Source organism: Opisthocomus hoazin, chromosome 10 (genome assembly GCF_030867145.1).
Source record: "Opisthocomus hoazin isolate bOpiHoa1 chromosome 10, bOpiHoa1.hap1, whole genome shotgun sequence".
NCBI classification, from domain to species: Eukaryota; Metazoa; Chordata; class Aves; order Opisthocomiformes; family Opisthocomidae; genus Opisthocomus; species Opisthocomus hoazin.
In genome coordinates this window covers 28199835-28211268 of record NC_134423.1, presented here as the reverse complement: position 1 = coordinate 28211268, position 11434 = coordinate 28199835, and the positions used below count along the sequence as shown (strand labels likewise).

The 11434-nt window shown below is 42.7% G+C and overlaps 1 protein-coding gene across 3 annotated transcripts in view; it reads left to right on the top strand.

Moving 5' to 3' along the window:
* Window positions 1–3434: 3434 nt before the first annotated feature.
* FAM169B (Protein) overlaps window positions 3435–11434 on the top strand; it is a 40841-nt gene continuing 32841 nt past the window's right edge. For 2 of the 3 annotated variants that reach the window (XR_012765193.1, XM_075432158.1), the window contains exon 1: window positions 3439–3509. Coding sequence is in view for 1 of the 3 variants with exons in the window: in XM_075432158.1 (XP_075288273.1) it covers window positions 3476–3509 (34 nt within the window). In the remaining 2 variants the exon portion in view is untranslated. Of the gene's footprint in view, window positions 3510–11434 lie in introns of all 3 variants that reach the window. The other variant, XR_012765194.1, reaches the window with a different exon arrangement.

Below are 11434 nucleotides of genomic sequence, written 5' to 3'. Positions count from 1 at the left end.
ATGCTGTTAAATAAATATTACATATTTTATTAGATATTCATGCATAGCATAGATACAAGTCTATTAGATCCACGTACTCCGAAACAACTGATATCTGTTTGGACTGTACTTCTAGTTTTCAAAGTTTACACAACTGGCAAAAAAAGAGTAGAAAACACAGACCAAGGAAGATTATTTCACTAAACCTTTATGAAGAAGCTGATAGAAATTTGCAGGGGAAAAAACCTCCAAGATGCTTTTTAATGACTCAGCAGTTAAGTGGTGTCTTCAACAGTGACGTTAGTCCCTTTCCATAAGTGGAGGTTTGCTCATTCGGTAGTAAGGATTCCGAGACCTTTCCAGTGTTTTTATATGCTTGCTTGCAAATGTGGGAGGAATGCTAGTGGTTTGAATAAGCCAGGAATCTGAAATGCACCAAAATGCACTGATTTAATTGATTGCTTCTGTTCCCAAGCTTTATGTGCATGGTAGTTTTAATATTAGCACTCACCTATGTATATATGCCCATAACAATAGGCACCCAAGTCACTGGGTATTTGAGGTCTGTGCAAATTAATCTCCACATCCATAATTAAGAAACCAAGTCCTGGATATTTGAAAGCAAGTCACAGACACAGCTGACTCAGCTAAACACTGGTTGTTTTTCCTCCTGCTATGCACAAATGTGATTGGCATGGCACTCATCTTGAGGTAAAGAAGCAATGGAAGCAACTCAACTATCAAAGCCCTGGTTATCACCTTGAATATTTTTCTGTACAGTTGTCTGATACATTTAAAAATTACTTGAACTGCTGAGTAAGAGGAACGTATTTTCTGCAAATGCATTCTGACCACATTGCAGAACTGCCAGAACACTGCTTGAATGCCTTTTTAGTACTGACGGTAACAAGAACTGAAAATGGCCCTTCATTTAGAAACAGCTCTTTAATTTTTATCTCTTTTATTATTACTTACATATAGATTTTTTATTTCTTGTTATTGGCAGGCACTGACCAATGTTTTAAACTGTTAAGTGGAAGTGTTTAATATATTCCAATTTTTATCTCAGCTGTTCAACATTTAATGAAAGGAGGGAGAAATCAAGCTGTTATGCTATTTAACATTAAACTATAATGGGACTTGAAATAGAAATTTCAGGATCTAGCACCCTATATTTCTTCTCCATTCTAATAAAAATAAATGATCCTCAGGAAAGACCGAAGCTGATCTTTCAGTAGATGGAATCTGATGTCACAAAAAGAGAGGAGACAAACATTTCTGTGTAAAGCTCACTATTCCTTGTGGACCAATGTCTCTCCTGTAACAAATGCTATAGAATGGTAAATGGAAAAATGTAACAGCAATTTCACTTACCTTTTTTTTGATAGAAAATGTTAGATATTTTATTTTTTTGCCATATTTATACTCGCTCTTCTGCAGTTGATGCCATTGGTGTATACCCAGTGCTTGTCAATAATGGAAAAAGAAATTGCATATAACTTAAATGTAGCCAAGCTCTTGGGTAGCTGTTATGATTTCAATTCTGATCTTCTTGCATATTAGCAAAAACTAACTGCTGTGTATGGACACATTTTTTAAATTTTTGTTTTTAATTGTTTATGACAGTTTAATGGAGGGAGAAAGTACTTTAGCAGGAGAGCCTGCAAGTCGTGATCAATGGGTTGCTTTTCTTCAGGTGTCATTTACTCTGCACAAAGAAACTCCACAAGCAGGATATTCAAGACCCGCCTGGACAAGGTCCTGTGCAGCCTGCTGTAGGTGACCCTGCTTCGGCAGGAGGGTTGGACTAGATGACCCACAGAGGTCCCTTCCAACGCCTACTATTCTGTGATTCTGTGATTCTGTGATACACACAATTTAAGTAATTATTTATCAGCTAATATGCAAAATAGATAGCTAGGACTAACAGATTACTAGGCTAAAGAGTAATATGCTTACCACTCCTGATAAGAAAACTGATGAGTCTTAGCTGGCCAGGATGTTTTCGATAGGCTGGGGAAAGTCGGTCTCTGCCATTTGTTGGTATGGGCTGATCCTCAGCATTGCTGAGTTATCTTCGCATTTTCTGCTTTTCTTTCCTCCTGTATCTTTTCTCTTGAATCTTTCACCAGCTAGCTAGTGTCATCCCAACAGCAGTGCTTCTGTGACTTTACCTTTGTGTCTTTCATGGCTTGAGCTCATGTGCTTTCTCATTGCTTAACAATTTTCTCAGTAAAACTCAGGCAAGGTCACAGAATCACAGAATGTTCGGGGTTGGAAGGGACCTCTGTGGGTCACCCAGTCCAACCCCCCTGACGAAGCAGGGTCACCCACAGCAGGCTGTAGAGGACCTTGTCCAGGCGGGGCTTGAATATCTCCAGAGAAGGAGACTCCACAACTTCTCTGGGCAGCCTGTTCCAGGGCTCCGTCACCCTCAGAGTGAAGAAGTTCTTCCTCGTGGCAAAGAGGAGTTCTTCCACACGGCGATGCTGCCTGACCATGGCACACCCAGACCTCTGGGCCGAGCGGGGCATGGGGAGCGGCAGAAGGCACAAACCTTGGAGGGGTCATGAGAACGTGCCAAAATCCATGGACGAGCTGTGAAGCGTGGCTGTGTGACAGCTACTTTTTGGAAAGCATCAGTCTATGGGCTGAGAGCGCTCTGTTCTGTTGAGGAAAGAAAATGCGAATCTACCCTAGTATGTATTTTTAAACCATTGGAAAGGAGGAACAACCTTAGGGAGCTTTTGTTCGTGGGGCTGACGGGCAGTGGAGCACACCGCACTCAGGTGAGGCACTCCAGGCACTGTTCTGAGCCATGTTTAGATGGTGTTTAAGTGCAAAGGTGAGTGTGTTTTTGTGCAAATGTACTGTTATTTCCATCTGCTTTTCATGACTTTTGATACTTGTGTCTGCTGTTTTAGGAATAATTAAGTGATCCTACACGAAGGCTCCCAGGAATCAACGTCTAGCTTCTACTTCCTAGTTTTGACCACTGTGTGTTTGTTTTCATCCATGTTATGGTTTGTAAAGACAGATGGCAGACTGCTCGCCGAGGTTTTCCAAAAGCCCTTCACGCTGACAGCCATTACCGCAGCACATGACTGAAGAACGCTCTAAAAACGTCATTTTCTTACTTATTTTCCCTCGTGAAACTTCTTCCTCTACCAGCCGAGTTTAAAGAAACTGGCGTTAGCTCTGAGGGTTGTCATCCCGGGCCTGCCAAACGCCGACTTTGGAAGTTGTGTTCGGAGCTCCGAGGCGCTCCCGGGCTGAGGGAGCCTGTGCCCGCCGCCGGACTCCCCTCGCCTCTCCGCCCCTCGCCTCTCCGCCCCTCGCTGCTCCGCCAACCTCGCCAGTCCTCTTCCACTCGCCTGCCCCCAGCATTTTCTTTCCCCGGCCGCCCCGTCCCCGCCTTCCGCCGGCGGCTTTTCCTGTCAGCCCAGCCCCGCGGGCCCCTCCGGGGCGGGGGCGGGAGCCCGCCTCGGAGGAAGTGATGGCGGCCGAGGGAGGAGGAAGAGCCGCCGCTGGTAAGAGCGGAGGGAGAGCGCTGCGGAGCTCCCCCGCGGCCTGGCCTCCCCCCCTCCCCTGCCCCGTCTCTCGCCTCACGGCGGCCGCCCCGCTCCCTTCGCCTCCCGCCCTCAGGCCGGGCCGGCTGCCCGCCCGCGGGGCTGGGACGGCGGGGTCTGGCCTACGCTCTGAGGCAGCGCCGAGATGGCGGGCTCCCCGCCGTCGGGCTCTCCACGGGCGGCCGAAACGGTGCAAAACGCTCCGGCCTTTCCAGGAGAACTTCGCTCGGTCGCCAGCGGCCGTGACCGGGGGAGCCCCGCTCCCCGTTGCCATGCTCCCGGCTTTCGCAGATCGCCTGAGGGAGATGGTCCAGTCCCACCCCGCTGCGCAGGGCAGGGTCAGCCAGAGCAGCCTGCTCCAGGGCTTTTTGCTCTTTTCCCAAGCGCGCAGGTAACTTTTCCAGGTTTTAGGCTAGTCCAGACCTGTCCCGAAGCAGAGAGGAGCTGGCCTGATGATTTCTGTCAGCTTTGGCACAGCCGGCGATGCTGGCCAAGGGCTCGTCTCCGAACACCGGCTTCCAGCGTGCCTTCGGAGGCCTCGCAGCACAGGTTTGGGGCTTCATGGCTGAGCACTTGAGAACGACTGCAGAGCAGGGAGAACACCGCGTGAAAAATACTTCTACGGTTTAAGGCTCAATCTCAGGCAGGGTCAGCAAGTGTTTACCCAAACTGAGCAAAAACATGGCTTAACGAAAGACAGGTTTAACAGGGGCGAAAGGAGCAGTAAACGTGTTGCTTCTTGACCGCAGAAGAATAATTAGTTGGATTATTTTGGTGTCGAAAGGAGATATAAAAAGCTTTCTATACTGCAGAGTACTTACCCTTTCTTTAAAAAAGCATTCAGTAAAAACTTTCTTTGTTGATCATGGGCTGAGTGTAGAATGAGAAATACATGTTCTGTAATGATGAATTTTTGAAGGAAAAAAGCTGCTCACCCTTCACGTCCTTTCAACAGAAGTTGGTTTACTGGTGCTTCTGACAGCGGGCAAAGAGCTGCTCTGCTCAGCAGAGTCCAGAACTCGGCCATTCGGCTGCTTTGAGGTGAACAGACCTTACGTTAGTTCCCCAATGGCAGCTCTCCTAGTGCATGGTAAGGGAGCTGATTTTAGGACAGGTGGATCTTCTGCACATGCTCCACCGTGGATTTCCAAGGGAGTCTGGCGTGTGTAGTGTTGGTGGTTTATATTTGACTAGGAGCACTTCCAAGAATCTCTGTTCACGCACTTGTTTGGATAAGGGCCCGTTGCATCACCTCAGTTAGCTTTTGCACTGCTTTCCCGTCTGCTCTGTTTTTATACTTCTCTTTCTTAATTTGTCACGCTAGCAGGTAAATGGAGAGAAGGTGAATTTATCTTCTGAAACATTTTAAGTTGCTGCCATTTATCTAAAGCACCTACTTCATCCCCTGCAGTAAAATAATGATGTTGTTCATTAGTTCCTCTAGCTGCTCATGGCTAAATGCGCCGTAGTCAGATTGCTCTATTTTTTCCCTCCTATCAGCCACTTATGAAAGTCAAACATTTGTAATAATGCTGTTGGGTTTTTGTGGAAGATTATCTCAATTCTGCTGATGTTTTTAAATAAAGTATCTCTAGATGAATGGGACTTGGGCTTTCATGTCCAAGCAAATATGGTACTGTTAGCCACCGGTTTATGTTTACATTTTCCCCCTGACTTTTTCATTACTCTCAAATGGAATGTTTAGAATAGTTTTGTCATCTCCTTTCTCTTTCGGGACAGCTGCTATTGTTTTTAGGTATGGCCCCAGTTTTGGCTTAGTTATTTAATTGGATATACCTATATATCAAATAATTCTGAAACAGTTGGCAGTAGGTTGAGTATACAGCACGCTTTAAGAGCATACTGGAGTCAGCCATTAGCTCTTCTTGAGCAAGTGGTCCTTTTCAGTTCATGTCATGCTGTAATTAAGATGCTACAGCTAGGTCTTGAGGTCTGTTCCTGTAACTTTTTCACAGGGCAAGATTCCTAAGCCCCTTTATAGGTCCTAGGCAAACCTTACCACTGAGAAGCAGGTCAGCTGTTGACCTAGAACTTGAGGTTCTTGTTTTAAATTCAGCCTTGTCACAAGTTCTTTTTGATCTTTAGAACGCATTGAAAGTCAGATTTGTATGTGCTAACCATCTAACAGCAAGGCTAGGAAGGGCATTCAGTGAGTAACAGTGCAGATACGACTCTGGAGCCTGAGAAATAGTCAGTTACTGTATGAGAAACCTGCACGTCTAGTTTAACAATTGCATTAATGAACCCTTAAATGTCCATCTGTCTCTCTAGGAAGATGGAAATCTCCCCGTCTTTCATGAAATCTGTGTTAATCAGTTTACAGGCAGGAGGTCAGCAGCCTGGAAGGTTGAACCACAGAATTCAGGTTGAGTATAGGCACTATATATCATGAACGTGGCTCCCACATCTAGAAAAGCTACTGAAAGCTCCAAGATGACAGTGATCAACAGCCATACTTCTTCAGTATGACTAAAATCACGTGTATGGAACAGGCAGAATTTTACTCAGACCGCAGAGTATGTGTATCTAAGAAGTAAGGGCTGTCGTAACCTCCTTCGTTTCCATGCCACAGGTAAGGCAAGTTACTGAAACCTTGCTTTCTTTGAGATGAATATGTAGTTATGGTCTAGAATAAAAGAAAACAGGAAACAAAAACCTAAATACTTCCCTCAAAGAAAAAATATAGTCCAAAACGCAGCAAACAAACCAGTCCCTTTTCATAACAGCATTGCAGTGAATGCACTCCTTTCCTTCGGGGAACGTATGAGAAAACAAACAAGACGAGAGAAAGTCTAGCCCATTTAAATTTGCAAGTGGGAGGTGTGCAGACATTACAGTTGTATGTTACAAGAACCTACATAGAACAGGCTGGTGTGTATTTTCCACACTATGTAATGGTTGCTTACTGAGAGACTCCCAAACCCTTCGCGTGGCAATTCACAGTTCTGGTGTGTTGTCTTCACAAAAATGATTGGCAGACCCTCAGGTCACGCATACCTGAAGTAAACTGTGTCCTACTCAGTTACTGAGAGGTCTGTGAGTGCTTAAAACTTGTGTTTGTAACCTTTGGAATTGCTGTCTGGTGGCTGGTCTTTATAGTATTACTGACAACAGATGGCAAATGGCTCTGCTGATGTAGTTCTTGCTAGTGTTTCGTTCCTGTGAAGTTGCACAGTTTCAAAAATCTCCAAAAGTGCCTCCGTATTTTTTCTGTGTAAGGATTTCAAGCCAAACTAAATAAAAACATTTCATATTATTCAAATTCCCACGGTGTCATGTGACATTTTTGTAATGATTGCCTTGCAGCGGTTTCAGATAAGTGCACGTTTGGTAGCAATTTAAGGCCTGTGTCCTTTAAGTAATGCTTATTAGTACGTAACAGATGCCGTTTAGAAACATTATGCCTTTTAATAGGCTCTGCTTTCAGACTGCACGTTCTCATTCGAGGCAGACTGTGGATCAGGCAAGCTTGGAGGTATGCTGTCATTTATGCAAAGCCTAAGTCAATTTTCTGCTCTGAAGTCAAGTCATGTGTTTTTCCTTGTTTCTTCCATTCTGGTCATAGCTGCCTTGCTGTGTTTTTCCCCCTAGTCATATCTTTGGCTGATTGTCAAGCCATTACAATCAAAACCTTTTGCATTTTTAACCACCAGCAGTGGTTTCTTTTGTCCTTACAGACAAGCCTGTGTAAACTGAATTTAAACACTCTCAGACTTACTGTCGAGAGCACAGCAAGCGCAGAGTTAGCCCTCTGTTGCCAGCCTGTCCTCCCTTCTCTGCTTCTTCCTCCTCCCAAAAGGAGAAAAAGGGAAAAGCTGAGCCATGCTGATTTTGGAGCACCTTCAAAGACATGTACTATAGCTGACACAATGGCACAGAGAAATGAGAGAGCTGTTTACATATTTCCTCCACTACTTGCAGCTGTTCATTAAAGCAGGTTCTGAGACAGGCCAAGAGGCTTGTGATAGCTAGTGCAGGTGACGTATTAATTTGCAGCCACATAATAAATTTAGCAAAGTGGAAATGACTGGGGGAAGGGATTTTTTTGATTCTTTCCTTTTTTTCTCAAATTAATTGCTTTATTTTGAGATTATTCTGTCTGTACAAATTGCTCATTGTGAATAATTTGGAGAAAGGCTGCTGGGCTTTCTTAGGCAGACCTATGCACTGTGCTGGTGGGAGCAATGGATTTGGCAGATGTAAAGCATTTGCAACTCAAATTATGTGGTATCTGAAACTGGTATCCCTGAAAATCTAGGCAGTTGTCTCGTATTTTCATCGCTACTTCATTTGTTTGAGAAACATTGTCCTTTCTGATAGCAAAGCAGGGCTTTCAGGGACTCTCGGTATGCCACACTTACTGCCATGGTTTGTGTGACGTGAAGATACGGGCTGCTTGTAGTGCGGCCTTGGGTTTCCCACACCTGCTTTGAATGATGGTAGTAATAGGGAAATGTATTTAATGTGGTACTTAAATACTAGTCCTGCTGCCAGGCTGTGACAGTGGGCATTTCAGTAATAGTTTTAAATGCTTCTTGGACTTAAAATATGGCTATTTTCTGAATCTGTCCTAACTGTCAGTCTGTCTGGCTTCTCCCCACGGGATGAAGTCATCTTCATGCTAGACCATTTGCCAAACTCAGTTGTCATTCCCTGCCATTTCACTATTCCTTGTTTATCACTATGGGAGACATTGTCTTCCTCTTTTCCCTGAAGTTATAGGATGACTTTTGACCAATGCATCCTCCTTACTATCTTCCATCTTTGTAAAGGAATGGATGACCACTATCTATGTTTGAATTTTTGATTCGTAAAAGCTCTACTGCTGTTTACGTAATCTTTTCCATCGTTTTCCTTTCAAATCAGCCTCTTTGAATAATGAAAATACTTCAGTGATGTATTTCAGTGTCATTCAGGGCCTCCCATTTCTTCTTTGCTTAGATTTTAAGAGTCAGACTCTAATTTGAAATCAGGCCTGGACTATGAACTTCTGCTGGAATAGCTGTTTTGGCTGTGGGTAGGGTGAAGTGAGATATAGCATAGACATAACTGCTGGGAAAAGCCCATGATATGGACACAGTTGTTATGCAGAACTTGTATATTTTTCTTGTATATTTTATTTGGTTAGAGGGTAGACGAATAATTGACAAATTTTTTTTTCTTAAGTGTACAAGAAAATTCATACCGGTGCCTTCAGTAGTTGACATTAGACTTTTCGTGGAACATTTCTGCCTATTTCTTGGTTGTATGAAAAACAGTACATATTAAGAACTCAGTTCTGATGTTCACGGGTCCAGAGGTGTTAGCAGCAATCCCACTGAATCAATGAATTTTCCTGGAGGAACACCTGATGTGAACATGAATCTTAAAGCCTTTATTAATTACAATCCTGAATGTCCCTTTTCTTCAGGACTACATCTTGTCTGAGTTATTCTGTAAGCTCCCTCCTGCTTTTTTCATCTAAGCTCTGTGAAAAAGATAGTTAAATGTGCAGAAGTATGAATTTCTGATATGTCATAGTTACAGCTGGTAGCACTTCCACACTATGCTACAGTTTTTATTTATAAAATCTGTTTGTGGGCCATAATACCTCAGCTTTTTCAGTTACACGAGGTTAGAACTTTTGCAGAACACGCCAGTCCAGATGCGTTTCCTGTGTATAATAGGACAGGGGTTAGCCTGTTTACACAGATGTGTTTGAATTTATCTGCACTGTGAGTCAGGTGTGGCTTTGTTTTTGTAAGTGTAACACTGCTGAAGATCCATCTGAGGAAAAATAGATATAGTTGGATCCTGTTTGCTGAACTTTCAATACCGGACTACCGCAGGTTACAGAGGGGGAAATATCCCTTCAATATGCCCTTGTCGTTATGTGATCCCTTCAGTACGCACTTGATTTTCTAGCTTTGAAAACACTGTAAATAATGTGGTTTCATCTAGGTGTTTTTCCAAAACGAGATAAATAATTAAATTAATTGTTTAATACCCTTGTCTATTTTTTTTTTCCATTATATAAGTTGCCAAGAACTTTAGGTTTTGGAAAATAAATAGAACTTGTTTTATAGACCCTGGTCATATGAGGTTCTGCGGGCCTTCAGAGCGCATTGACATGAGTGGAAATTGAAGGTGTTTGACACTGGTCAGAGTTAGGCTTGTCTATTCTCTGCCTTTGCTCATCTATGTTCTGCTAAATATATATGTATTCTTCAAGTTTGTTTCTTTCCTTTTGTGAAATCAGTATTAAAAATGTGATAGCAGGAATAGGATGGCTAATGCGATAGCAACCTGCATTTGGGATGCCTAACGTGGTCTGCCCTCTGAGTGACAGAATTTGCAGTAATGACATGTTTAACTACAACTGAACTCATCTATTTAATCTGTTTGGTTTCTTAATTGGGAATGGGATTAGGATTACTTATTTCCCTTCTGCCTTCATATATTGATTCCACAGAACAAAATTATTGACAGACAGAAACTTGTATTTAGTTTGTCTTCTGAAGCCTTTCTTGCCATTTGAATTGTGATAGAATAGTAAGTAATATATAAAGGGCATTTTTGGATCAAAACGTAGAAACCTGTTAAGCCAATGCATTTTTTTCATCCTTTATGTTCCAAGAGTGATTGCTCAATTAGTAATGGTGAAAAGCAATGCAGTGGGGAAGAACATTGTTTTCATTAAAGTTGTACAGCACGTGGTTAAGAGCTGCCTTGCCATGGTGGACAGACGGCATACTGCGGCGTTTGCCCACTATCTCCATTGCCACCACACCTTGTTATGATACTGAAGTTGCACTTACATGTCAAAAGCCCAAGTTCTAGTGTACTTGCTCAATTAAATTCAGGATATGAGAGTCAGGTTCTGCGTGTACTCCCGGGAACATGCCAAAGACCTCTTCCTTCCTTTGAAAGGTTAAACAAATACAGTTGTCTAATGATAACCACATGCATAGAGTTGTTCAGGCTCATTGGAAGGAAAGGAGAAGAGTTGATGTTAAGCATTGCTGTTTAACACAGAGCTCCCACTGCTGTGAGAGGGTAATGGAATGCACTTTTGTTATACGTGCACAATTTAGGCAAAAAAATTTTCATTAGCTCCTAGACAGTATCATGGTTGTGCTGCCATAGTGAGGCAGTGGCAGTGGCAGTCCACAGGAGAACAGAGAACAGCTTAGGTTATGTGACTTCTTTGTCTTTTTATGTTGTGACTTCAGAGGCACTGATAAGGAAAGCGTCACACCCTTTTGAAGTGGTAGATAAGACATACACTTAACTGATAAGAAATCAGACAGAAGATTAAGTGATTTGTTGGGGGCCACAAACACACACCTGTGTTAAGAATAAACATTAGGATTTCTGGTCTCAGTTGCCTGGTTTAATTACAAGAACACTCCCTCATAAATATTGACACAATATACTGTTGTTTCACGTTGGTGCAGGTTTGTCTCATACTGCAAAGTGTTTTTTTATTTAAAAAAAAGGGAAGGAAAATACATCTTGGACAAAACACCTCACAATACTGTCGGAAGCACTTAAAACCCACTGAAGTTTTTTTTAATTATTGTGAAATATATTGGCATGAGAATAAGGCCAATAAATAAAAACAGTACTGCTATTGCAAGCATTAGAAATGGCAAAACTGAAAAATAATGAAACTTGAAAGTTAGAAATGTTAAGTTCTTTTTGTCTATCTTGTTTCTGCACCACTGGAAATAAAACTCAAGTATTTTTCATATTTTTACATGGAAAATTATGCGTAGAGTTGCAAAAATGTACAAAGATGCACAGTTCAGGTACAAATCCTGTGGAACTGATGGCTCTACTGTAAACAGAATTCTGAATGGATGCATGTAGTATCATTCTCTGTG